This window comes from Carassius auratus, unplaced genomic scaffold, assembly GCF_003368295.1.
Source record: "Carassius auratus strain Wakin unplaced genomic scaffold, ASM336829v1 scaf_tig00035538, whole genome shotgun sequence".
Taxonomy (NCBI): Eukaryota; Metazoa; Chordata; class Actinopteri; order Cypriniformes; family Cyprinidae; genus Carassius; species Carassius auratus.
Window position 1 is genome coordinate 55,435 of NW_020526239.1, and position 26,389 is coordinate 81,823.

At 34.9% G+C, this 26,389-nt stretch overlaps 2 protein-coding genes across 8 annotated transcripts in view; both read right to left on the reverse strand.

The window, feature by feature from the left end:
• Nucleotides 1-846: 846 nt before the first annotated feature.
• LOC113082021 (uncharacterized) lies at nucleotides 847-10,249 on the reverse strand. 2 transcript variants are annotated; one of them, XM_026253924.1, is made up of 5 exons: nucleotides 9,860-10,249; nucleotides 8,703-9,528; nucleotides 7,883-8,024; nucleotides 5,735-5,834; nucleotides 847-1,369 (listed from the first exon to the last, which is right to left on the reverse strand). In XM_026253924.1, the coding sequence occupies exons 2-5, from the start codon at nucleotides 9,417-9,419 to the stop codon at nucleotides 1,243-1,245; spliced, it is 1,086 nt and encodes a 361-aa protein (XP_026109709.1). In that variant the 5' UTR covers nucleotides 9,420-9,528; nucleotides 9,860-10,249; the 3' UTR covers nucleotides 847-1,242. The 2 variants fall into 2 exon arrangements, with proteins under 2 accessions (XP_026109709.1, XP_026109710.1); XM_026253925.1 differs by lacking the exon at nucleotides 9,860-10,249 and having other exon boundaries at nucleotides 8,703-9,833.
• Nucleotides 10,250-11,560: 1,311 nt separating this feature from the next.
• The window catches only part of LOC113082022 (low density lipoprotein receptor adapter protein 1-B-like), a 35,903-nt gene continuing 21,074 nt past the window's right edge, over nucleotides 11,561-26,389 (reverse strand). The window contains exons 2-10 of one of the 6 annotated variants that reach the window (XM_026253930.1): nucleotides 24,964-25,106; nucleotides 23,796-23,908; nucleotides 21,354-21,468; nucleotides 21,095-21,167; nucleotides 19,251-19,346; nucleotides 17,447-17,553; nucleotides 17,205-17,239; nucleotides 13,237-13,268; nucleotides 11,561-11,911 (exon numbers count right to left, since the gene is read on the reverse strand). In XM_026253930.1, coding sequence (XP_026109715.1) covers nucleotides 11,865-11,911; nucleotides 13,237-13,268; nucleotides 17,205-17,239; nucleotides 17,447-17,553; nucleotides 19,251-19,346; nucleotides 21,095-21,167; nucleotides 21,354-21,468; nucleotides 23,796-23,908; nucleotides 24,964-25,106 — 761 coding nt within the window. In that variant the 3' untranslated portion in view covers nucleotides 11,561-11,864. Of the gene's footprint in view, nucleotides 11,912-13,236; nucleotides 13,269-15,751; nucleotides 16,128-17,204; nucleotides 17,240-17,440; nucleotides 17,554-19,250; nucleotides 19,347-21,094; nucleotides 21,168-21,353; nucleotides 21,469-23,795; nucleotides 23,909-24,963; nucleotides 25,107-26,389 lie in introns of those variants that run through there. The other 5 variants (XM_026253929.1, XM_026253928.1, XM_026253927.1 and 2 more) reach the window with 5 other exon arrangements.

Consider the following 26,389-nt stretch of genomic DNA (forward strand, 5'->3'; position numbering starts at 1 on the left):
TACTCAACCATGTAGTAAATGAATTGTAAAAGGTTATTTTGTCATTGATATTCAGAGTCTGATAGCCCCTCCCACTATGTTACATAATTAACGCTTGTCAAAATAATGATTGTACAGTTTATGTTAGTCCCACCCACAATTATGTTAATGACATGAAGATGCACATGTTTGAAAAAATTATGTTAAATTTGAAAGTTGAACTTGAAAATAGTGATACAAAAATTTTTAAATTAAATATTGGATTTCCCAATTTAAATGTTAAGTCTTTAGTAGTATTGTGTATTGAATCTTAGTGCTGTATTTTTGTTGGCCATTTGATATGCAGTTTTCATATGCTAGACTTATGTCTCTATTTGTTTCTCGGTTTTGCCATGGGATGTAACTAGGATATACACAAGCTCCAGTCTGGATCCAGAACACCTGAGAAAACCCCTCAGAGAACCTCAGATGATCCTAACCCTGAATTATCAAACAGAACTAACAAATATTGCTACAAGTGTGATTGCATCACATAATAATTGCTTTTAACAGTGTTCATCATTGGTTTACATCTTGTATTAATTTTTCTGAACGTTTCTGTCATATCCACATTAACTGACAGTCACCATTTATAAGCTACTACTAAATATTGCAGAAACTTAATTTACTGTAAAGTTGCTTTACAATGATTTGTAACGTAAAAAGCACTATACAAATAAACTTGAATTGTCTGCTCAAATCTGCTCTTTACCGAATAACTTATTTTGCTTCAATGACGATTATTCTATATTTAATGTTTTAGTATTTTGTATCTGATACTGTTAGACCTTCCTGAAAAACTTCAAGCAGTTTAATTTGTACCTAATCAAAAGGACACAACATACAGTACATCCTCTTCCTGAGAGTAACAATGTTCAACAGAACATTTTCCTGCTCACACGATATAAAATCGGTATATGCCTTTATATGCATTTAATGCAAAATCAAAAACAAAAAAAAACTCTGTAATTAGTTCATAAAATAGCTAAAGGAACACTGCAATGTTCCCCCTCAATAAAGCAAACTGAATTAAGTACTATCATGCAACAATGTACAATGGAAAAAGTAAAAAATCACAATAGACACACAAAAATGTATCCGACCTCTCAGTGAGAAACTAAACAGAAGCATGACTCAATGATCCTCGATTTTATACCGATGATAGAAAGAAAAAGCTAAGACAACAAATATATATAGAATAGTGAAAATAAAAAAAATAATAAATCATAGCACGGGGCTCCTGTGGAAAATATCTGGTACTTTAGCAAAGTATTGATGGGAAAGATGGTTTCTTTTTTGCCACTGGTCAAGGGAGACTAACAGACATCTGGAACGGGATTGAAGATAATTCCTATAAACACAAGAGAAGAGAGAGAGAGAGAAAAAAAACAACACATTGACTAAAGGAAAAAAAAATCACAGGTTTCACTCCACACCATAGAGATCTAACTATATACTTCATCAAAAGTACAACAGCAAAAATAATATTGTATATATGCACATATACACACACATTATATATATATGAAAATTGTAGATTTACACTGAAGGCATCAAAACTATGAATTAACACATGTGGAATTATATACATAACAAAATAGTGTGAAACAACTGAAAATATGTCATATTGTAGGTTCTTCAGAGTAGCCACCTTTTGCTTTGATTACTGCTTTGCACACTCTTTGTATTCTCTTGATGATATGTGTGTGTGTGTGTGTGAAAAAAAGTATGTGCATCCTATTGAATTCCATGGTTTTTCAGTATCAGGTCATCATAAAAAAAATATCCAGTCCTTGGCAGGTTTTACATTTAGGAAAATAAAACCTCAAGATGAACAACAACATGACACATTGCCCCGTTTCATTGTCTATTTAACAAAAATAAAGCCAAGAAGCCATGTGTGACAAAGTTAAGACCTTTTTATTAGAGTAAGTAATGGTCAGGCACTGCTAATCAAATACCTTTGATTAACTGATCATCAGCAAGTGTGAGCCAGTGGCTCGTGGACTGACATGAGATTTGCTTGCAAACATTTAAGCAGTTATTATAGGCCTGTGTGAATTTATCAGTCTTTTGCATGCCAAAGTCAATTTCTGCATATAAATATGCCAAATAGAAGCAGAAAATCATGCATTATGCACTTTCATGAGATCGGGTTAGCCTACAACATTTAATTTGTTGGCTATTTTACAAACTGGAATACAAGAATTCACAACAACGTTTTACATTTAAGATACCCATAAAATTTATAGTGAAAAGTAATTTAATTGTGTCTGGAACGCAATAAATTAATTTTTAAAGCATTTGCTGCATGGATAAAAATAAACATAATAAATAGGCTAATAAACAATTTACATATCAGACAAAAATGCCTTGCAGCAAATCCTTTAAATTTTAAGGTATTCAAGAACAGAGGCACATAAAAATCAGAAAATATAAGCAGTTTTACATATATGCCATTATAATTTGTTATATTTTTTAAATTGTACAGAATTATAAAATAAAAAGCTAATTATAATCTGGCCTTTTTTAGGATTTTCCCTATTTTTTTATTTTAGACATGCATCTATTATGATAATGAAAAAAAATGACTCCCCGACATATTGGCTGTGATCAATTCACTGTCTGCCGCTGGGTCATTTACCTAAAATCACCCTGTGGTCAAATATGGTATCCCTTAAAATCTTAGATCATCAAAATGACATAATTGTTTTATTTTTCTTGTGAAAATTTTCTCATGCCATAAAGTAGCTTTATATGTAACTCTACACCCTTGCCTCATTTACTTAGTGGATCTATGAATATGCAAATTTGCCCTGACTCCACCCAGTCACACCAGCCAGTGCCTCCTAATCCACCCAACTGTTGTAAATGCCAAACAATGGCATACACAGATATTGACTGATAAAACAGTTTTTAATAGTGGATAACTATACTGTGGGGTTTGTTAAAGTTACTAACTTGACGATGTTGTGTCCTAAAATGGCTTAAAGACTAATGCAGTGGATTGTGATTCTTAATTCACGCCAGTGAGCATTCACTTGTGAAGCGCCTTTTACTATTGCCATGGCTTATAATGCAAATTAGCAGTTCTAAATACACATTAAACCACAGCTTCATGAGCTTTTTCTCTCTTTTTTTTTTCTTTTTTGTGCTGGTATTGGTATTTTTTTCATGCTAGTAATTAATCTATTATTTGACGTGATTGGCCATTGGATTGTGACGTTGCAAACCGAGGGCTGTTTCAAACCACACTTCTGGGACTGCCATTGGGAAACTACAGTTTTAATGGATAGGCACATAGTTTGTGTAAAGGCATGTTAAAAACACCACAGACAAATAAACAACATAAAACCTTGATTTTCACTAAAGGGAGTAATTAAAAGACAACAACTTACATTTAAGAGCACAAAAAGCTTTTCAAAAAAAAAAAAAATTTCCATTACATACGAAACTTAACTATTTTAATAGCTGGAACTCAAGTAGGTCTAAGTGCAAGGCTCTAATCCAACTTATTCCATGATTCAATGCTCTTTTCATCCAACACCTCATGTACCCACCCTTGCATATCCTGCAGGCGCCCCTGGTGTGAGCAGCTCTATTAAAGAAGTCTTGGCAGTTTGCTGGTCCGGAGCCTTCAGGTGTGTGTTAACACAATGTCAAAGAGGAAAGACATCAGAATTGAGCTTACAGAAGCAACTGTTGCTGCTATCAATCAGGGAAGAATAATGTGAACATTTCCAAACAATTTGAAGTCCATCATTCTACATTGAGGAGGTTTGTTCACAAGCGTATGACATTCAAGACAGAAGTGGACATCGCAGGAAATTCAAACCGAGAACAGACCGTACTACACCTCAGACTCTACAGGCCACAGTTAACACAACACTTCAATTAGAAAAATATGGCACATTTGGAAGGCTTAGGAGAGCATAAGTCTAGGTGGACGTCCATGACATGCGGAGTCCCACAATGCTCAATACTTGCACTGCTCTTGTTTAGCCTGCATATGCTCCCATTATGTCAAATAATGAGAAAGAACCAAATTGCCTCTCTAAAGAAACATGGCAGCACAGTTTAGGTTTGCAAAGTTGCATCTGAACAAACTATAAAACTTCTAGAACAATGTACTTTGAAAAGATGAGACCAAAGGGGAGATGTTAAGTATATACAATACATAATGCAGAGAGCCATGTTTGGTGAAAACTTAAAGAGCATATCTGCACAAACACCTCATACCAAAAGTCACACATGCTGGTGGAGGGGCTGATGATTTTGGGCTTGTCTTTAAATCACTGAATCTAACATGAACTCCTCTGTATGCCTAAACTAGCGTCAAATTTGAGGTAATCTGTCTGAGAGCAAAAGTTGGGCTGAAATTGGGTCATGGAACAGGACAAATTATCCCAAACACACCGCAAAATCTACAACAGAACGGCTCAAAATAAATAAAAATAAATCACCTCAAGGGGTTGCAACAGTGTGGTCAAAATCCAGACCTCTTCCTGACTGAAATGCTGTGATGAAAGCTTGGCTTAAACAAATGCCGATAAACCTCAATAAACCTAAGCAACGTAATAAATGAGATAGAATTCCTCCAGAACAAATCTGAGACTGAAATAAACAATGAACCATTGTGAAGTTATGTGATGTTGCTCGTTTTATTTTCTAAATTTTAAGACCTGTCAAACACACACATTTTCACACACATACATACACACACACACAAACACACACACACACACATACATACATATACATATAAGGATGTACATGCTTGGTTTTAGGATCCAAAGCTCTGTAGTTTTTATTGTGGAGGCAAAACAATGCAAGCCAATGATGATTGAGAACCTGATGGATCACATTTGATTCTGACCATTTTAACATAACTTTTCTAAAGATTATATAAATCAAGCAAACCCAAATTACTTCCAAAGTAAATGTTCAAGTTAAAATACTGCAAAAAAATATAAAAGTATTGATGTTTACTTTAAAAATGATTAAACTTTTCACAGCAAAATACATTTTTACAATTACACTGAAATGAATTTAACTTTAAAAGGCATGAACTATTCATTAGACGACAGAAGGCACTCTTTTCAAACAAAGCAGACTCTGGTATCCTTTATAGGATCTCAGGGTTTTGTAAATTTAGCATTTTAGAGTCTGTAGCCTCCCTCTAGTGGAGGGGCTCTGTTAATAGACACAAACAAATGAGGTCAGTTGAGGTACACTACTGGCCAAAAGTTTGGAATAGATTTTTGAATTAAGTTTTCTATGTTCACCAAGGCAGTAAAATACAGTAAAAGCAGCATTATTGTAAAATATTATTACAATTTAAAAGAACTGCTTTCTAACTGAATACATTTTAAATTTGAATTTATTATTGTAATGGAAAAGGTTCATTTTCAGCATCATTACTCCAGTCTGCAGTTTCATATGATCTTTCAGAAATCATACTAATAAGCTGATTGGCCCCTCAAAAAACATTACTTGTCATGAGAGTAAAAAAAAAAAAAAAAAACATTTCTTTTTGATTTGCACAAATCACATTTGCCTGTTTCAATAAATAGCAATGAGTTTGCAAGTTTGATGGTGGTAAGTAAGCCAGACTTTATGATAAGAATTATGATCAACAATCTTGGTACATAAGACTGAATTAAGCAGCTAAACAAACTTTTGATTTGGGGGTAAAACGTGACCCAGATATATTTACCTCTGTGTGAGGTCTGACGGGTGTTGCCAGTGTGGTCCATTCCCTCCAGTTTGGTGACTGGCCACAGTATTCATCAAAGTATGGAGCTCAGTGATGACACCTGCCAACACAGACGTCACACCACCAATCAACAGTGTCCTACAGTGGGGAAAACATTTGATTCCCTGCTGAGTTAGTAAGTTTGCCCACTCACAAAGAAATTAAGAGTCTGTCATTTATATGGGAGGTTTATTTTAATGGACACATGGTCTGTCACAAGCCTCGTCTCGAGAGTTTATCTCACGTTGCCTATCATAAAAGAATATAGCCTAATAATGTTTTTTGTTCGGGAGCTTTTATAAAAATAGAGATATTATCATTCATTCTAAATATGACGGCTATACTGTGGCTAATAAACAGAAACAGACTCGACTGAATAAGCAGGCTATTTTCATGAGCGTTAAAAATAAATAAATAAATAAAATAGAAATAATTGTATTTATGTGTGAATAATTTTGAGTCCTGATAAATTAAAACAATATAATCAATGCATCACTTATTCTATAGTAGTTAAAACATCGATGCTTTTGAATTTGAATATATAACAAAGCATGCAAACAAACGGCTGCTTTTATCATCTTCGTTTTGTGATCGCGCATGTTCCAGTGACTTATTTCTTAGTTTTCTGATAACTTCTCTTTGTTGGTGAAATTTTGAGGTTGCATGACGTTGTTCTAAGAGGCGTGTAAAGGGCATGTTTTAGTGACGTGCAGCGGTGCTTCAAGCTCCACTGTGGAAACCCTGCGCTATTCTGCCCTTGGTGCTACTGGCCCGGGGGTATGAGCCCAGCCCCGCCCGGCCCGGCCCGACCCGACAGTGGAAATGCGGCTAATGACCCAAAACACACCGCCAAGGCAACAAAGGAGTACCTCAAGAAGAAGCACATTAAGTTCATGTAGGGGCCTAGCCAGTATTCAGATCCAATAGAATCTGTGGAGGGAGCGGAAACTTTGATTTGCCAAACAACGGCTAAGAAACCTTAAGGATTTAGAAAGAATCTAAAAAGAGGAGTGGATCAGAATCCCTCCTGAGATAAGTGCAAACCTGGTGACCAGCTGCAAAAACATCTGGTCTCTGTGCTTTCCAACAAGGGTTTCTGCACCAAGAACTAAGTCATGTTTTGCTTGGGATCAAATACTTATTTCACTCACTGAATTGTAAATACATTTCTAACCTTAATAAAATGCATTTTTCTGGATTTTTTGATTGGTATTCTGTCTTTATACGTTAAAATAAACCTACCATAAAAATCAGACTCTTCATTTTTTAATAAGTGAGAAAACTTACAAAATTAGCAGGAGATTAATTAAATATTTGAGAAAGATTTCCTGTTACATGTTGCTGTAATATGTAAAAAAAAAAAAAAAAAAAAATGATGATGTTTCCCTAAAAATTCAAATTTGCTGAAAACTTACTCTTAGGCCATCTAAGATGTAGATGAATTTACAAGAAAATACAAGTCCATAATCCATAATAACTTTTTCCATTGAAAATGTCCTCTCACGTCAAATCCAGTTACATATGTTTAGAACTGTTTTGGATGGTTTTCTCTTGTAAACTTGCATATTTCTCTCCTGATTCAGACGAGATGACTTTTTCACAAAAGCAAGCAATATTATTGATAGAAGGTTCATATTTTAGCCAGAAGCAATGGTTTAAAATTAAAAACACATTTTGATGGATTTTGTTTTTAAACGCACAGCTTTTGACTTCTTACAAGACATTAACTGATGGACTGGATAGGTGTGGATTATTGTTTTTATCAGCTGTTTAGGCTCTCATTCTGATGGCACCCATGCACTGCAGAGGATACATTGTTGAGCAAGTAATGCAATGCTACATTTCTCTTAATCAATTCCCATTAAGAAACAAAATCATGAACACCTTAGATGGTCTAATAATGATGATGGTAAATTGTCAGAAAACTTTCATTTTTAATTAAACTACTCCTTTAAAGTGAAAAAAGTGGTCACTGGTATTAACACTATTATTGGAGCATCATTGCCAGCTGGACAGCAACAGGGGGAATGTTCTTTTTACAGGTTTGGCACGCACAAATTACACAACTTGAGTGAGACAGAAATCATAGTGTTTTGATTATTGCGGTACCGTTTGCTGCTCCTTTTTCTTTCATATGTCTTTTTACAGACTCAACATATGTCTTCTTCCGTCTCTCCCACTCCTCTTCATAAAACACCAGAGGTTTGCTGGTGGTCTTTGTGTTGTCTGGATCAATCACCTCAGACTTCACCTGCTCAGAGGGCAAAGGGACCGTTAAACAATGACACGGAAAAGAGAGTTTAGTTTGGCTACAAAAATACTCTACAGGTTTAAATTTGGTCTGTTTCTCACATGAATAATTCATGTGGCTTCATAAGAATGTAGATGTTGCAAATTTTAATGGTCATTGCAAAAAAAAAAGCTTCAAATGTTCTGGGTATTACAGTATAGACAAAATACAGAAAAACTGGTTTAAAACAACATCAGGGGCCTGTATCATGAAGGATTAGCTGGTCAGGTAAATTTCAGTTTTAGTTTGCACCAATCCAGGGTTTTAGGTGCCATGTAACCGAGTCTTTTCCTTTTAGCGGTATTCATTGCCATAACTTACACTCCATGGCTAACCTGCTCTGGGGTAGTTTATACTTTGTGTTGCAAGGCTCGTGATTGGCTGTTCGCCAGTGATGTCACATTCATGTGCAGAGGCTTCACAAACTCAGGATCAAAGCCCGAGCTGACAAAGAAAGTTGATGATCAGAATCATGGTACCAACAAAGCCAGACTGGAGAGGTTTGGTTGTGTCAACTCAAAACTAATCCTCTAACTCTTATTGTGTTCAGCTACTACCATGGTCCAGGCCCCAGGAAGAGTAAATAATGAAGAGAAACTAGTAAAACGATCACAAGTACATAAAGGATGGAGCTCAAACCTGGACCTGTGCACTCTCAAAGCTCTCTGCGGTGGTTTCTTCATTTCCCAGAGTCACCTTGGGCTCTGCCTGTTGACTGACAGACACTCCTTCCTCCTCTTTCACCAGGACAACAGTTGGTGCGATGTGGGATTTTGATTCACAGACTGGAATAAGATCACACAAAACCTCCCGGACCTCATCTTTCACAGGCCCCTGAGAGCCATCTAAAGAAACCGAACTGCAAATATCAAAATTTAGAGACGCACGCAATGATATCTCAACCACAGGAACCTCTCTGTCCCATTTAAGAGCCGGAATCTGGGAGGGAGACCAGCTCTCCCGAACTTGATCTATCCAGTTCTGTTTGCACTTGGACAGAGGGACGGACACAACAGGGGTCACAGGCTGATTGACCTTTGACCGAGGCAGTGTGATGGCTTTTGATTTTAATGGCTGCATAGGTCTCCATTCCTGGACTCCAGTTAGGACGTCGACAGAAAAGCATCCCTGATCCAGGGAAAATGTTCTTGTGATGCATTGTCTTTTCAGGGGGGTCTCGCAGGTCTCATCGAAATAGGAATCATCCAACCGTCTTTTACGTGCTCTGGCTCCTTTATGGGAAATGTGTAACTGTATGTTGTAAAAAGGGCTGATGGCATTGTACTGCTGTTTGGAGAACACCATGTGTGAATATCCTGATAGTGGTTTTAAATGCAAAGATGAATAATCAGACATATATTTTTTTTAACTGGAGTCAGTCAGGATTGAAAGAGGGAAAAAGGAGTGTCTGGTCAGCTATATCCAAGCAGGAGACATAAAACTGTCTTGGCCAGAGGGCATGCACCTGAGAAAGATTGTTTATCAATAAATCAGACATTTCCATTTTGATTGGATGGGGTCATTAATTCAAACTGACCCCCCAAAAACCAATTTGATGCATATTTAATACTTCCTTTTTATGCAAACAAAGAAATGCATCAGGACAAACAATGGTTTAAATAAATACTTGCCCGAGTAACTCGCAAACAATTGATCTTCGTTTTTCAAACAACATAAAAACGGATTTTGGTTAAATGCGTGCAACGAGTTTGTAAAACCCTCGAACACACTGTTTTCTAAGATGATAATTATGAAAATTAAAGAATTGAGAGCAGATTACAATTTAGAAAATTTACCTGTTAATTTACCAATAAAATGTTCAGTTTCGAAGTGCTATTAATCTAACTTCAGTTAATCAAATCCATCCTCGACTTTCAGATTGCGGATTACACCTGACATTCATAATTTGCCAACCACACTTCGTCTTCTGATTGGCTGGAAACCAGAACATGAGATTTTTAAACATACAACCTGAATTTTATTCACATTTTTTAAAATAATTTTAGCATTACGCAAGTGAAGATGACCGAACTTATGATATAAAAATATAGTTATTTATGAATCCTACTATTAAAAACGTGTACCTCATGAATATTAATTACATAATGCGAGGATCTGTCAGTGATTGGCTCAAGGTGTTAAAAGTTAAAGTTAAAAGTTAAAATGCGGACTATCCTATGTGCAGAGACGATTACAATAGTAAAGAAAATAAAATTAGCAAAAAAATAAATTAATAAAATTACAAACTATACCCTCTCCAGCAACCTCAAACGACTGTGGTAGGTCTATTCAGACCAGCGAGCAACAACTGAAAAGTACTGAAAAAGTAACTTGTTACTAAAAAGCATAGACAGTAAAAGAAAAAAAGTAAGAGGCATGAATATTAATAAATGATTCTGAAAACTACGTGCCAGCGCCGCCTAATCATTAACACTTTAATACTGACTTGCATAGCCACTGAAATGAAACCACAAAAAGAAAATCTAAATATGAAACATAATATTTGGATTACTTACCACAAAATAAATCTTAATTTCCTGACAAAAATGTCCAGTCATAACTGCACTACATTATTTTCACCACTAGATGGAGGTGATGTCAACGCAAAACAGTAATCAGCACAACATTTTCATTAGTTTTCATTTATGAACATGAAATAATGCAAACAGAAACTAACACTGACTTACTATAAATTTTACTTATGAAGTCTAATGAAACCTAAATATAGGGCGTCAATGTAAACCACAAAAGAACTGCCCGCGTTGTTTTCAGTCAAATCCAGTGTTAGATATCAGTTAATTGCTTATTTATGATGATCATGTTTCAACAAAAGTTAAGCGCATATAAATAATATATTTTTGCACTTAGATTCAACCCGAAATTAATTCCAAGTATATTTTAGGGGAAAGGGAAACATGTTACACAAAATAGATCTGTATTTCAATAAAAACATACCATAGACATCCACGGTAATACAATGTTTTTGTTTTTTTTTAGACACTACCATGATAGTAATACCACAGTTTTCTTTAAAGTAATTATAATACTGTGACTTACTTCCTCATTGCTTTATTGGATGGGTATAGCCCGGTGAAGAATGAACTATATAAACAGAAAGAACTTGAAATGAAACCATGAGCACTGAGACGCAGAGAGGAATACAAAAATACATTTTAATAGAAAAAATAAGATTCTCGTTTAAATAGATTTTTTTTTTTTTTTCATTATTGTATGCTGTAATGTTTGCCATCCATTTTCACACATCTGAAGGCAGACAACTGGTCTATACAAAACCATCACCACTTAAAAAACACAATCCAACTCCACACAAACCTCAAACATCGGGAAATTAGGAAGAGGAAAGCTAGCCTCAGCAACCAAATCCATAAAAAATTAAAATGATGATAATAATAACAAATGAGAAAAACATATATAGTTATTGTCATACACATATATTTTATATTCATATATACATTTACAAAAAAAAAAAAAAAAAAAAAAAGAAGAAAAAAACTTATGGGATGTAACAGAAAATGTTAAATGTCAATATACTTAGTCATTTGGAAAAAAAAAAAAAGATATATATATATTCTGTATTGCTTTTGTCTGTGCTTTTGTTGAAGTCATCTGTAGGGTTTGCCGAACCCCATGTAAACTCAAAGCCGGTATCAGCTACGGTCAGACAAGCTCGATTCTCTTCATGTCACCAACTGAACGCGTTCACGCCGTCTGCAACCTCAGCATCGCCTTTGTCCCCGTTGCTAGGTGACAAGCACTCTTCAGGGTTGTAGTCCTGAGGATTTACCCCAATGTCCAGCATCTGGGGGTTAGTGCGAGACTCAGCGAGTCTTGGGAGAAAAACCCAAAAACAGAATGAGTTAAACCGAAAAACACAGGGCAGCAAACAGCTCTACAACATCAGAAGCGGTTCAGATCATGTTAGAGAGCCGGGAATACATGTTCAAAACACCAGAAAAACAACACTTTAAATATGCATGGTAAACTTCTCCCTGAACTTTGCAACAGTTCTTTGCTACATTTTAAAGACATGATAAAATAAGTGTATTACTTGTATGAATGGACAGCGCTCAGCAGAAGAATTTTTTTTTATATATACATACATACATCAAAAACTGTTGAAAATGTTATATGTTGTTAAACTGTTGTATTATTAGTTGTATTAGTATTAATATCTAAATGTATATATGATTATATGTAGATAACATATATACATTAATAAAACATAAAAAAAGAAAAAAGCTCATTTACAACTTACTTAGCTTCAACTAAATAGGAAAAGAAATTGAAAAGCTAATATTAATACCTCAACTAATAATTAAAAACATTATGAAATACTACAATAAAAAAGAATAGTAAAAGAATATACAGATGGTATCTGCAGAAATACTTCATGTGTAGGGTTAGGAATCACAAAGAGGTTATTTTTGTGAATTTTAATTATAATTCAGTTTAATATGATTGTATGATGATTATATAATATGATGATTGAAATTAAGGCTGGGCACTGAAATAAAAACAAATCAAATAAATTGGCAATATGTCTTGCAATGCAACCCATGCAGAGTGATCAGTCTGATTTGTGGAAAAGTAAAAAAGGTTTTCCACTGATCAAATAAAATCATGAAGGTGATAAATAATGACAGTAAGTTGTATTTATTTATTTATTTTCCATACTATGGAAGTCAATGGCTACCGTTAAGTGTTTGGTTACCAACCTTCTCCAAAATATTTTCTTTTGTGCTCAATAGAAGAAAGAAACTCATACAGGTTAGCAGCAACTTGAGGGTATGACAGAATTGACATCTTTGGATGAGCTATCCATTTAAATACAGCGTCTATCCAGAATAAGGTTCATAGTAACAGAGTTTGTGACAAGGCAGTGGCGGGAAACTGACGATTGATCACAAGATGAACTAGGAAAATATGAAGATGAATTCAAATGATGTTTCTATGACTCTTGGCAAAGAACCCTAAAGAACGGGTGTCTGGACAGGGTTTTGAGCTGTGAGAAGGAACATGCGTGACCTGCTACAGATGGAGAACTGGACTACAGTCGTACACTGTTGTGAATGATCATGGTTTTGTGAAAGAGTGGACTATGACGGACGAGACAGGCACCTTTCACTACAGCTCAGGTGAATGACATCTTTACCTGTGTTGGACTCAAAACTATCCAGACTGCGGCTGAAGGAAGTAAACAACATCAGTGTGAGAAAACAGAAGCAGCAAACGGCAGCATGTTTAGTCAGCATGTCTTGGTTCGCTGTTGCCATTATAGAACTTCCACCTTGTGATATTTTTATCAACCTTTTTTCTTTTTTTTTTTAATGTCCTGATGGAGTTTATTGAGTAGCCAATGAAGTCAAAAGTCACCGCTGGGCTAATGTTGAGAAAATGAGGCCAGAGTTGCAGCCAACTCGCCAAGATCAGCTGAGAAGATCTCTTGACAATAAAGATTAAACGGCTGTAAGAACCATTTCTTTGTAAGACTAAATGCATTTTTAAAGATTTCAACACTCCCAAGCAGTGATGGGAATAACGGTGTTATAAATAACGGCGTTACTAACGGCATTACTTTTTCCAGTAACGAGTAATCTAATTGATTACTCTTCTCATCTTAATAACGCCATTGCCCTTAATGTCAAAAAATGCGTCGCGTTACTATAACTGATGATGAAGTTGTTTTTTTTTTTTTTTTTTTCATCAGACCAACTAGATCTCTGAGCTAGAGGCAAATGCTCTTTTTTTTTTACTGTTCTTCCTTGGTTAGTGGGCAGAGCACGAGACAAGCGCATAAATGCTGACGATTGGCTGAGGTAGAGTAAAATTTCATTGTAAGCCAATCAGAGGTAGAGTTGGGCGGGTGTTCGAAAGCAAGCATAGTTGTGATGGGAATTCGGCTCTTTTGACTCAGCTCACTGAAAAGAGCCGGCTCTTTGGCTCACAAACGGCTCTTTAAATGACTTTGACTATAATATTTCAAGTTGTATTACAGAATTATTTAATTTCTATAGGCTAAATTTGAAAAAAATAGAGTTGGCTCTTCAGATATGCGAGCCAGCTCCAGAAGTTCAACTAAAAGAGCCGGCTCTTAGAGTCGGCTCATTCGTGAATCACGAACGACTCATCAAAAGCTCATTCGCGAACGAGTCGATCCATCATCACTAACGCTCATGGATTGCGAACAACCCATCATAACGCATAGTCGGACAGGACAGGACACACAAGGAACAACACAAGCCAGTCAGTCAACGAGAGACAGGTATGGCAACGAGCCCAAATAATCCAAAAGTAGCCTTCTCTAAATGGAAGTATATACATTACTTTTTCCTTCAAGAAATTAAAGAAACAATAAAAGGAAATATCAAAAGTTCCCAAAAATGTATCGTGTTATTTACATTGATCCACTATATAAACATAATATCTACATACATTTGATTGGAGGCTAGTCTCACTTTGTCCCACAGCAACATTTTTTTTAGATGTGTGTACAATGTTTCATGTTTCTGTTAATAATGTATTGTATTAAGTGTCCATTTCATTATAATATTCAGATTTATCATAAATAATTGAACATGCACATGCATTTTAAGTTCCTTTAAAGAGGGGTAGAGGTGGGGTCACATTTGAGCATTTAAAATTTAATTTTACTTGAAAGTAACGCAATAGTTACTTTCTTAAGTAACTAGTTACTTTTAAAATTTGTAACTGAGTAACTAATTTAGTTACTTTTTGGAAGAAGTAACTAGTAACTGTAACTAATTACTTTTTAAAAGTAACTTGCCCAACACTGCTCCCAAGTATCAAACATTAGTGTATAACCAAACAACTTTTAACAATGTAGTTATTGTTAACTGAAACTTAAAATGAATAAAAATTTTAATAAAAATCAGTAATAAATATAAAATAAAATAATAAAATGAAATGAAAATATTAGAATTATAAATGTTGGCTTGACAACTAATTAAAATAAGGAAGTTTAAGTCCACTTAATAATGGTGTAGTATTAACTTTGAAACAATTTTCACTCAGAAATCACAAGTTATTTTTCCAGATAATTACAAAGAAATGGCAAATTACATTAAATTAAACTTCAAATTTTAAGTAGAAAGACTTGTATAGTATTTCTTGGAAAATTTACTGCAATAAGCTGATTTTGAACATTTTTACAGTGATGAAGTATCAAAATTACTAAAACTAAGCTAAAAAAAACAAAACAATTAAAGATTAATAAAAAAAACAGACAAAAGTGCCAAGTTACAAAAACTAAAATCAAATAACTATAAATATAAACATGAAAGCAAATTCAAAATATTAATAAAGAGTATAAAAATAGTACTAAAATAACACTGCATATAATTTGATCATTTGTGCTATGAACATTAATGACATTAAATTGTGCAGCAAAAATTTCAGTCACAATAAACTTTAAGGATGCAAAATTACTTACAATGCAACAAAAAGTAACATGTAGCAGGACATTTTTTTATACAAAATAAATAAATAAAAGCACATTTAAAATGTTAAAATATTAAGCACTATATACTCTGAAAATAATACACAATTTAAAGGATCTATTTCTTCATATTGGGGTCAAGAGATCAATCTGACATTTAGTTCTTCTATTGGACAAAACTGAAGGTCAGTACAGCAAGCAATTTAAAATATTTTTTTTTTTTTGTTCTATTTGTAACATCTCTCATCCAAGTGTTTTGGAGAAGAAAACACCTCGAAACACTAAAACCGCCTCAGTTTTTGATGGAAAGCACTTCAATAGTCATTAATCAGGGATTTACTCACTCCCAATTCATCCTTGATTGGAAAAGTTCTTGCATGTCAAAGATCTGGAGCGTCTCTCACACTTACAGGCTGAAAGCATGCTAAATGGAGATTAACGAAGCGCTGCGTTTGATTAAAAGCCAACACTTTTAATTACTGCACACGACAAATAATCAGCGTAAATCAGAGATGGACTGAACCCCCGCTGCTGTAAAACAGCTCATCTCATGTCTGCTAATCTCTCAGGAACAGCACTCTGTGTGTCTGGAAGAATAATGACCATCAGTACAAATTGTTAAACAGCTGTTGTTTGGTTTGCAGAAAAAAAAAAAGACTGTTAATTAGTGCCCTTACGATCCCATAGTATGCAAATAATATTCATTTCAAACATGACCTAATCATTTGTCATCACAATTGTTTGATTTGTGTATACAGGCAAGCAGGAACATGCATATTATCCCAATAATTATGAGGGATCCATTTTTCCTCAATAGTTTCAATTGAATGCTAAAGAGTGTAATTTTCAAATTTTAAAAATACATTTTCCTGTCTGTTAATTGTCAAATGAAGGCTCCCACAAATTGGGCACAAGGTGCAATATGATATCTCATTCTGCATGATCCCTATGTCAAGTTCAAGAGTCCATAAATAAACATTGGTAAATTAAGAAAATATCAACATTTTGGATTGCATTACAGTCATAAACTGTATATCATTCTTAATTTTCAAATGTCATGCAAAGTTGAATATGGCTGAGAAAGGCTTATTCTAACTGCGCAGAGGGTGCAACATGACATCTCAATTTTAAGGATCCATAAATTAAGATTGATACAGTAAAAAAGTTCTTATTTTGGAATTAATTTACAGTTTGAGACTATTAATTGTCAAAACTGATGCCAACTTGAATGTGGTTGAGAAAGGACTCCCTGAATTAGGCAGAGGGTACAACACTATCTCACTTTGCATTAGCACTTTGTCAAATAAAGATTGATATAGCATCTTGCACATAACCTCAGCACAAGTGCACATAAAATCAACCAGTGACAGTCTGTTAGAACATCAGTGTCTACTCCAGATGTCTTTTTCTTTTCTATGAAACATAGAAACTGTAAGTGGACTGTAAAAATAGTCGGGATGACGTAAGACCAACCAAAGAATTTATTCTCAGAGCTGAATGCATCCATCCCAAATACCGCTGTGGTCACATAATGGAGCGCCAGGAATAGTCATGTCCTATACTCCACATCTGTGCTGAAGTTATTGCATGATCTGTTAAAGTTTAATGTGCAGCGTGTTGTGGTTTAAATATGCCAGATATAACTCAAATAAAATTTTACTAACCTCGAGAAAGCCTCATCTAGACCATCCTCAAGTTCCTGCAAAAGACAGCGCAGAGAATACAGTTAAAATAAAGATCTTCATGTGGAGACCATACGTTTCTGATTGCTGCAGCAGAAACTAACGTGCTGTTAAATGAAATAAAATGTGCTGTTTTAATTAAAAGGTAAATATTAATGTAAAATAATTAACAAATACAAATTTAAAACATGTGGACTGAATTGTGTGTGTGTTCCTACCCATACAGTGTTGTTGTTCTCTGTGCTGAGGTTCTGTGCTGGGTGTGTGTCGTCTTGTCCTGAGTGAGCTTTTACTCCACATTCAAAGTCCAGCAGATCCCCAGTGGCCACCTCTAAACACAAACGAAAATAGTGAAAATAAATAAATAAAGCGAGAAACAAAAAAAAGATACACAAAAATGTATAAATATATAAATTATTAAAATAGATGAATACTTGTTTTTAACATAAAAGAAAAAATATGTAAGAAAATAAGTAACAAATTAATAATGTAAAAAAATTAAATGCAAAAAATATTTTTTTAATAAATGAAATCAAGTAAATACGTAAAAATAAATAAAAGTAAATGCTCAAAAATAAGAATACATTTAAAAAAAATGAATATGTAAAAAAAACTAATAAGTCATGCAAAAATAAGAATACATGAAAAATAAACAAACACATAAGCAAATTAATAAATTCATGGTCAAAAGCAGGCATATATTTCTTGGTCCAAATTATATTTGCATTCTTTTGATGGAAAAGGTGTGATTTTATTTGACAATCCATAAAACAGCTAGTTGTGATCACAGACACAATGGTTATAGTTCATAGATCAACCCTCCACACCTGCAGTAATCATAAAGATTTGTACATTTAGAGAATGAATCAATGCTCTTCTGAACATCAAGCCCTGACATGCTTCACAAACTCATCTTTCTCTTATGTAGTTTTCACCTCCCTGCCTTCATTCTGCTCCGATCCTGAGCTGTTAAACGTGTCCATCTCTGTCCTGCTCTCATATTTCACGAGCGGAGATTAACCGATGTGTGTCTGTGTGACTAAAAGGCTCATATTTCTGATATCTGGTGGGATTTACGAACACACAGAGCTTTATTCATGCACACACACGTCTGTCTCACGGCACACGGATCACTGGTCCTCAAGGGTTCATTCACTCACTCACTCACTCTCCATCCAGGATCATTTCTGTAACCTGAGATCCATTCAGGGTCCTCTGGCACCCTTACAAAAAGCAGCATGGTCCAGTGATGGTATCAGATGACGGGGTCTTTTAGTGGGTCTGTAAGGTACTTTGACGAATACAAAGTATTATCATTGACGTCCTTGCTGCATGGATTCGAAGGAGATTAGACTGGCATGTTGTGACCAAAAAAATAATAATTATTCAGTGCCGGAAAGCAACAAAGAATCTTAAAATTGACAATTTATTGTGTTCATCCAATTTCATCAATACACTATCATTGAAAAGTTTGGGTCGGTAAGACTTTTAAATGATTTAAGCTCTCTTATGCCAACCAAGGAGGTATTTATTCACAAAAAATACAGTAAAAATTTTGATATATTATTAAGATTTTAAATAACTGTTTTCTAATTAAATGTATTTTTAAATGTCATTTTTTATTCTTGTAATGCAAAGCTGAATTTTCAGCATCATTACTTCAGTTTAATTCCTTAAAAAATAAAATAAAACTACTGACCTAATGTATTTTCATCATGTTTCCAGCCACTATTCATTTATCCACACTGAAACTTCAAGATATCATGTGACAACACAATCAAATACTATAAGGGCAGTTTTAATTTATTTAATTCATACACTTCTGTGTAGTGGGATATTGGACCAATGAGATCACACTGTGGGCGGAGCTACACAGCGCAACCCCATAGAAACTGACTGATAAACTACCTGCTGATAGTTGCATTCATGGCTGGTTAGGCTCAAAAATCATATTTAAATAGAAGATTTAGACAACTAGTAAGAAAACTGTGTGCGTTTGTGTGTGTGTGTGTGAGCTCCAGACATCACCTCCTCCTCTCGTGCTGCCCAGACTGGCCGAACTGTCAGACTGAGAGCTGCTGGCCACCTCTCCATCTGATCCACACTTCACCTGCTTCTCTTTCTCTGAAAACATGGGTTTAAAAGCACAAATGTCATGCTTCTATTGTTGTATATTTGCTTCCATCAAACACTTTATTTGAGCTAATCATTTTTTAAATCTTTCTGTTTGAAGTGGGAATACTCTTCTTATATGAAAGATAATTAATTTTGTAAAAACAAAAGAAAGACACAGAAAATTTTCATCTTGAAACTTCGATTCATATGCTATCAAATATATGCATATTTAAATGTTTGTTAAATATGCATTCATGGATTTAAAAAAAATTTAAAAAAATTATAAAGATTGAGGTCAGTGAGTATAAATGTGCACCAGGTCCAGGAGAAACCAGCCCTAAAAGTGCATTTGAATATTTAACAGACGTAGCATAAAACTATGCCATGGCCTTGATCTCTGACTGATTTAATGAAATGGAAACACTATCAAAGTCCCGGACGCTCAAACAGCCTCCTTCATGAGGAAGTGTATACACACTGTCTAGCGCTCTATGACTAAAGAGGGAAGTCAGGAGGGTGGTGAAGTTCTCAGTATCATAATGGTGTTTTTGGTTCTTCTCTTTTCCTCTACTTATAGATTATTTTGATGTTTTATAAACTTTTTAGACTCTCATTCCGACGGCAACCATTCACTGCAGAGGATCGATTGCTGAGCAAGTGATGTCACACTAAATTCCTCCAAATCTGTTCTGATGAAAAAACAAACTCATGGATGGCCAGAAGCCGAGTATAACTGTTCCTTGAATTCACTTTGGAACATCAGAAGTTATAAAACGTATAAAAACATGTTCTGCCTTTCCTTCCTTGCTCTCATCACCTGTATGTGTCAGTCATGAAGAGCCATCAAAACACAATGTAAATATAATGGTGTCATTTGTTTATTTTTCAGACACTGTAGTAAAACACAATGAGACGGAGAGAAATGTCTGAGTTCTGCTAGATGAACAGTTCCTGCAACAATCTGTCAGGTCAGAGAGATGAAATTAGTTAATCTTTACAGGCCTCAGGACACACACACACACACACACACACACACACACATGGATATTCACACATGCAGTAAATTACATATGTGTTCTGCTGAACTGTATGACTGGACCTGCTCTATTTTCACTGAACTATTATTTATTATTTATTTATTTATGCATTTAGCAGACGTTTTTATCCAAAGCGACTTACATTGCATTCAGGCTAACAATAAATCCATTAAAATCCCTTAAAATCATATTATTCTACAAGACAATGCCTTTTTAAAGTCATAAATACATAGGGTTGGGGCGATATACAGTAGATAAAGTTTTTTAATATTTTGATATTTCAGCCTTTTTGCAATATTCAAAATTTCCCAAAATATGTGCTGTAAATTGCCTTTAAAATAGTGTTTTTGATGCCAATTAAATTTAAAATGTATAATGCAAAAAAGTAAACAGTAAAAATTATGTAATATTATTTAAAAAAGGAAGGATCAAAACAGATGAACAAAATTGACCATTAGTGTAAGTTTGAGGGTGGAGCTATTGGTTAATACGACCAATGGCGGATGGAAGTGTTTGTGAAACCTGTTTGGAAACAGTCATTATTTTAGTTTTTTATGTTATTTTTTCACTTTTTTTATGTCGCTAGTGGTGTGGAAATTACACTTCAGCTTCAAGCAAGACACGTGAATTTTTGCTTCACAGCCCCTAACAAAGAGAAAAAGAGTCAGAAAGAAAGATAAACAAGAGTTGTACTGGGATGCCTGAAGTTGTGCATCGTACCTTCTTTAGCAGCCTGCCAAATCTCAAATGCCACACGGAAAGCCTGAGCCACCGTCAGCGTCACCGCCTGAGCCTGAGACAGATGGGAAAAGGGAAGAGAGGGAAGAGACATTTCTTGTCATGGATAGAAAAGCAGCACATTGGTATCCTCTCTCTCTCTTTCTCAGAGAAAGTGTGGTCTTAACGTATAATGGTATTTATAGACTGAAGGAAAGACAGGGAGTGTTTCTGACACACAGACACATGAACACGCACTCACCACTTTCCTCTTGGTGCAGAGGTACGCGTGACACTCCAGCGTTTCATTGCATTGACTCTGAGCGATGTAGGCGAACACTTTATCATGCATCTTATCAGCTGTGCAATATGATATCCTACAAACAACAAACAACATATAAACAAAATCAATCTAAAGACAACCTACGTAAAAGTACAATTAATAGTTCCTGTGCAGTTATTCTTTTGTACTCTAAAACTCAAGTCAATAAAATAAATACTGGAGTAATGATGCTGAAAATTTGCTTTGCATCACAGGAATAAATTACATTTTTAAATATATTAAAATAATAAATTTTCAACACAGAAAACAATTTTAAAATAAAATATAATATTAAAACAGAAAACAGTTATTTTAAAAAGTTAATATTATTTCACAATATTATTGCTTTTACCATATTTTGGTCAAATAAATGCAAACTTGGTGAGAAATACACACACACAAAAAAAAGATTTCTGTCCCAAAACATGATAATGAACTTTTAAACCTTTTTACGATACCTTAGTTGGTTTCAAATATCTGAGACCGCTAGTGAAAATACAATTGTTAATTATCAACATAATCAGTGAAAATATATATATATATATATATATATATATATATATATATATATTTTTTTTTTTTTTTTTATTTTTTTTTTTTTTTATTTTTTTTTTTGCTGTAATGACAGTAGCACTTGAACAACACCTCCTGATCATGTTCTTCAGCATGATCTGAGATGTTTCAAAGAGCACCTTAAGCTTCATCAAAGCATGAACTGGAAGTGAAGCAGTTCACATTATCAATAACACATTTCTCCTTCCATTTGGTGAGTGACCTAAATCATAAAACTTTCTGTTCATCTCCCAGTTTAAATTAAATGGGGAAATAATCCCAGATGGTCTTAGATTGGTCTCAATCCAGCTAAACACACCCACTATCCATTATCCAGAGCCAAATCACTTCCATACACACTCCAATATAACAGACCATCACATCACCTCCTCTGAGATTTATAAAAACAAAACGTGTACAAGCAGTGGAGACTCCTCCATGTTGAACACTTTGACAGGAATATGACCCACCAAACCATAACACACACAGACACACACACACACACAGACACACACACACACAGAGACGCATGTGAGAGCTGGTCTATCTGGCATCCTGTTGACATCACTGTAATGTGCAGTAAACTCATGAACTCCTCCAGTGCTGATCTCTCCCCTCAGCCCTGAGTGACAGCTGGCTCAGCCAGTCAGAGGCCCCACAGCAGCAGGGGCGGGACTAATGATGGATGACCGCCATCTGTCCTGTCTCGCATCTAAAAATTCACACACATACTGTTCTTACACACACTTATGAAAGCTTTCACTGCCTCACACACACTTCTGTCTGATGAGGACCAGAGTAGTTTATCCTAATCTGAAAAAAACTAATCTATAATACACTGCTGGTCAAAAATTTGGAATAATTAAGATTTTGTATAAAAAAAATTTACATGTGAAAAAGGCTGTATTTGCTTTATTGAAAATATAGTAAAACAGTAATATTGTGAATTATTATTAGAATTTTATATAACTGTTTTCCATTTGAATATATCTTTTAAACTGTAATATATTTCTCTGATCAAGGCTGAATTTTCATTCAAGCATCATTACTCCAGTCTTCAGTGTCACATGATCTTCAGAAATCATTCTAATATACTGATTGGTTATTACATGAGATTATTACATTAACATAGAATTGTATTTAATTTTGTCTGCAAACATTACATTAGAATTTGAGAGTAATTTTGCTTATTTGTCATTAAATAATATCACAGTGCAATTTTTTTTTCATTGATCTACATTTTATGGCTTCTTCATTTTCATTTTCGGAATATATTTTCATACTTTTTCTTTTTGATTTTATGGTGAATTGAAACCTGAACATGTTTTCATTAGAACTAGCCTGCTGGTGTAATTGGTGTGGAGAGACCGGCCGGGGACGACCCTTCGCTCATGTTTATTCATTACACACACCACAGACAGCGTCTGAGCGCACTGAGCGTGTGCGAGCTTCCAATAATAGGTGAGGGTCAGAGAGTGTCTGTCTGAGCCTCAGAGACACTACAACAGATCGATAGAGCATCCTGACAAACACCTCGCTCTCCCTCTGTCTGTATGAACACAGCAATCTTCAATCTTTTGGGCCAACGAGAACTACTTTCTTTTTTATTGCAAGAGAGATGGGGTAGACTATCGAAAACCAGTACTTACTGAGAACTAGATCTGCTTTTAAGACAATACTGTAACTGGCTGCAACTGGACAGTTGTTGCTTGAAAATATCCATTTGTTCACATTTAAATTGAAATAAACATACTAATATATAATATAAATTACAAATTGCATTGATAAAATGTTTTAAATATATTAACATATAACCGCCAAGTGACTCACCTGTATATGGACACATTCTCTATTAGCTGGTTTGATACACTGTCATAGAGAACAATCCCTCGAGGAGAAACCTTCAGCGTCACCTTCTGAAGCTTCTTCCCACCAGCTTTAGCCTGAGAGAGAGAGAGAGAGAGGGAGAGAGAGGTAGAGAGAGAGAGAGAGAGAGAGAGAGAATGGCTTCATCAAGCAGCTCCTACTGAAGCCATCAGAGCCAACAAAAGAGCTTTTTGTTTTTTTTCAGCATCTTCTGCAATAAGCAGCATGCTTTAATATATCTAAAATAAATATAAAACAAAATATATTAAAATGGCTTATTTTTATTTAATAAAAATAAATAAATATAAATATTAGATGGAAAAAAACATCAGTTAATTATTAGAAATGTTTCAACATTTCTAATCTTAAAATGTTAAAGCAAAATATAAATATTAAATATTATAAAAGCGCAAACAAAACTGAGAGTTATCAAGTAGGAAAATTCCACATCTGGCTTTGAGTGGCTCTTAAACACACTTGAAATGTGTCACACACAGGCTGACATAGTTCATTATGCAATTGATTTCTACTGCTGAATTGCAACAATCTGGAGTGTTAAATAAACTCAAAACAACATTATATCATGACAGGATCTAGCTTGTTTAACCACAAAGAACCACACCCAGAAACCCTGACACACACACACACACACACACACACACACACATACTAACTCCTCTTGCAAAGCATAGGAGACACAACAGAGCAGTGCATGCTACTTAAAGGTGTCAAACTCAATATACTTTTTTTTTTTTTTTTTGCATTTTTCTCTTACAATCTTAAGAATAAAGTTTCCATGAAGAACCTTTCAAAGCCATGGAGCCTTCCACTTGCACAACATGGGTTTTATAGTGGAAAAAGGTTCTATACAGGATTAAAATGTTCTTCACACAAAGAAAAACGGTTTAAGAGCTGTTCACTGAAAGGAAACTCAAATGGCTCTTCTATGGCATCTTTGAGTGTATGGTAGTCTGGTTAAGATGACAGAAACTGTAACTCCTGGATCAATAAAGCACATTTTACATCTCAGAAGAAAATAGAATAACTACATTTTAAAAAGGCACATGACCTTTGCCCTGTCATTCATTTCAGTCTCTGATTGGCTGGTGGTGATGGTGTATGTTTGTCTTACTGTGGCAACGATTCTCTTGACAGCAGCGGCTGAGAGCTCTTCTCCTTTGGGTTCCTCCACCAGCGTCATGCCCAGATACTTCAGCTGAAAGACCATTCCCTCCAGCAGCGTCTCCCGCGTGTCTGTCCAGTTCTCTGGCAGCTCTGGAAAAACACACATGGGATTAAAGTGTAGGCATGATGCAACGATGGCCAAAAACATGCCAATACATGCTACCAACACAAACACGCTCCTCAAAATGCGTGAATCTCATGAAAACACGAGAAATAAAATCTTATAAAAATAACTCCTAATTAAAACGAATGAAAAATCATGAGAGATTGTATATTGGCAGGTTTATTTGAGTGTGTGTGTGTGTGTGTGTTAATAATAATATAAAAACACACCAAATTAAATAATTAACATATTGCACTACATATATATATATATATATAACATGAGTTGATATATTTGTGTAAAATATATCAACTCATATATGCAAAAGAGCACCGAAACACTGAACATGCTCATTATCTGAACAAATAAACACGTCAAATACTAAAGCAACTCAATGAATAACAGATGAAAACATCTACATATGAAAAACATCACACAATCCTTCATTAAAACACACAATCTTCAATCAGGTCTTTCATCCACTGCTCTTTTGATCCACACCTGCACAGGACAGGAACTCACGTCCACATTTACACGTAGCCTTGTAATACTATGGCATTGACTGTGATTAAGTTGGAACACAAAACTGTGTTTATGTACATAATAACAGTAGCCATATCTTCACTCGGACTACAGAGGTCATGTGCTACACACAAAAATTGGTTCTTCAGTGGTTCTTTAGGATGATTGAGGGGAACCACTTTTATTGCTATTTAGCACCTTTTTTAGAGTGTAGTGTTGCATGCATGAGTTTCAAAACATGGCAGAACTTTTGGAGTTGATGCTTACAGCTTTATGATCATGATTTATTGATCATAAAGCTTGTTTTATTGTTACAGATTGATCATAAACACCAGAAACTAGATGTTGTAGACATTTCTGACAAAGTGAAAACAGGTTGTAGGACAAAAAAAAACAAAAAAAACAGCAGAAATGAACAGACCTTCTGTAAGAATAATCAAGAAAATGGCAAATAGCATGTAAATGGGACTGAAGAGAACACATTGTAACATTTCGCTCAATGCTGTCATTCACAATAATCAGAATATTGGTGTATATGTCACTGAACACACACACACACACACACACACACCAACCCCCATACTGCCCTGATCTCAGACAAAGAAAAGAATGAATGTGTGTTTAACCCGACATCAGCGCTGGTCTGTGTCAAAGGTCAAGGTCAGCGGTCAAGGACGCACATGAAAAAGGCATTTACCTGCTCCCCTCCACTGCATCTCCATTATATCACAACCTTGCTTAATCCATC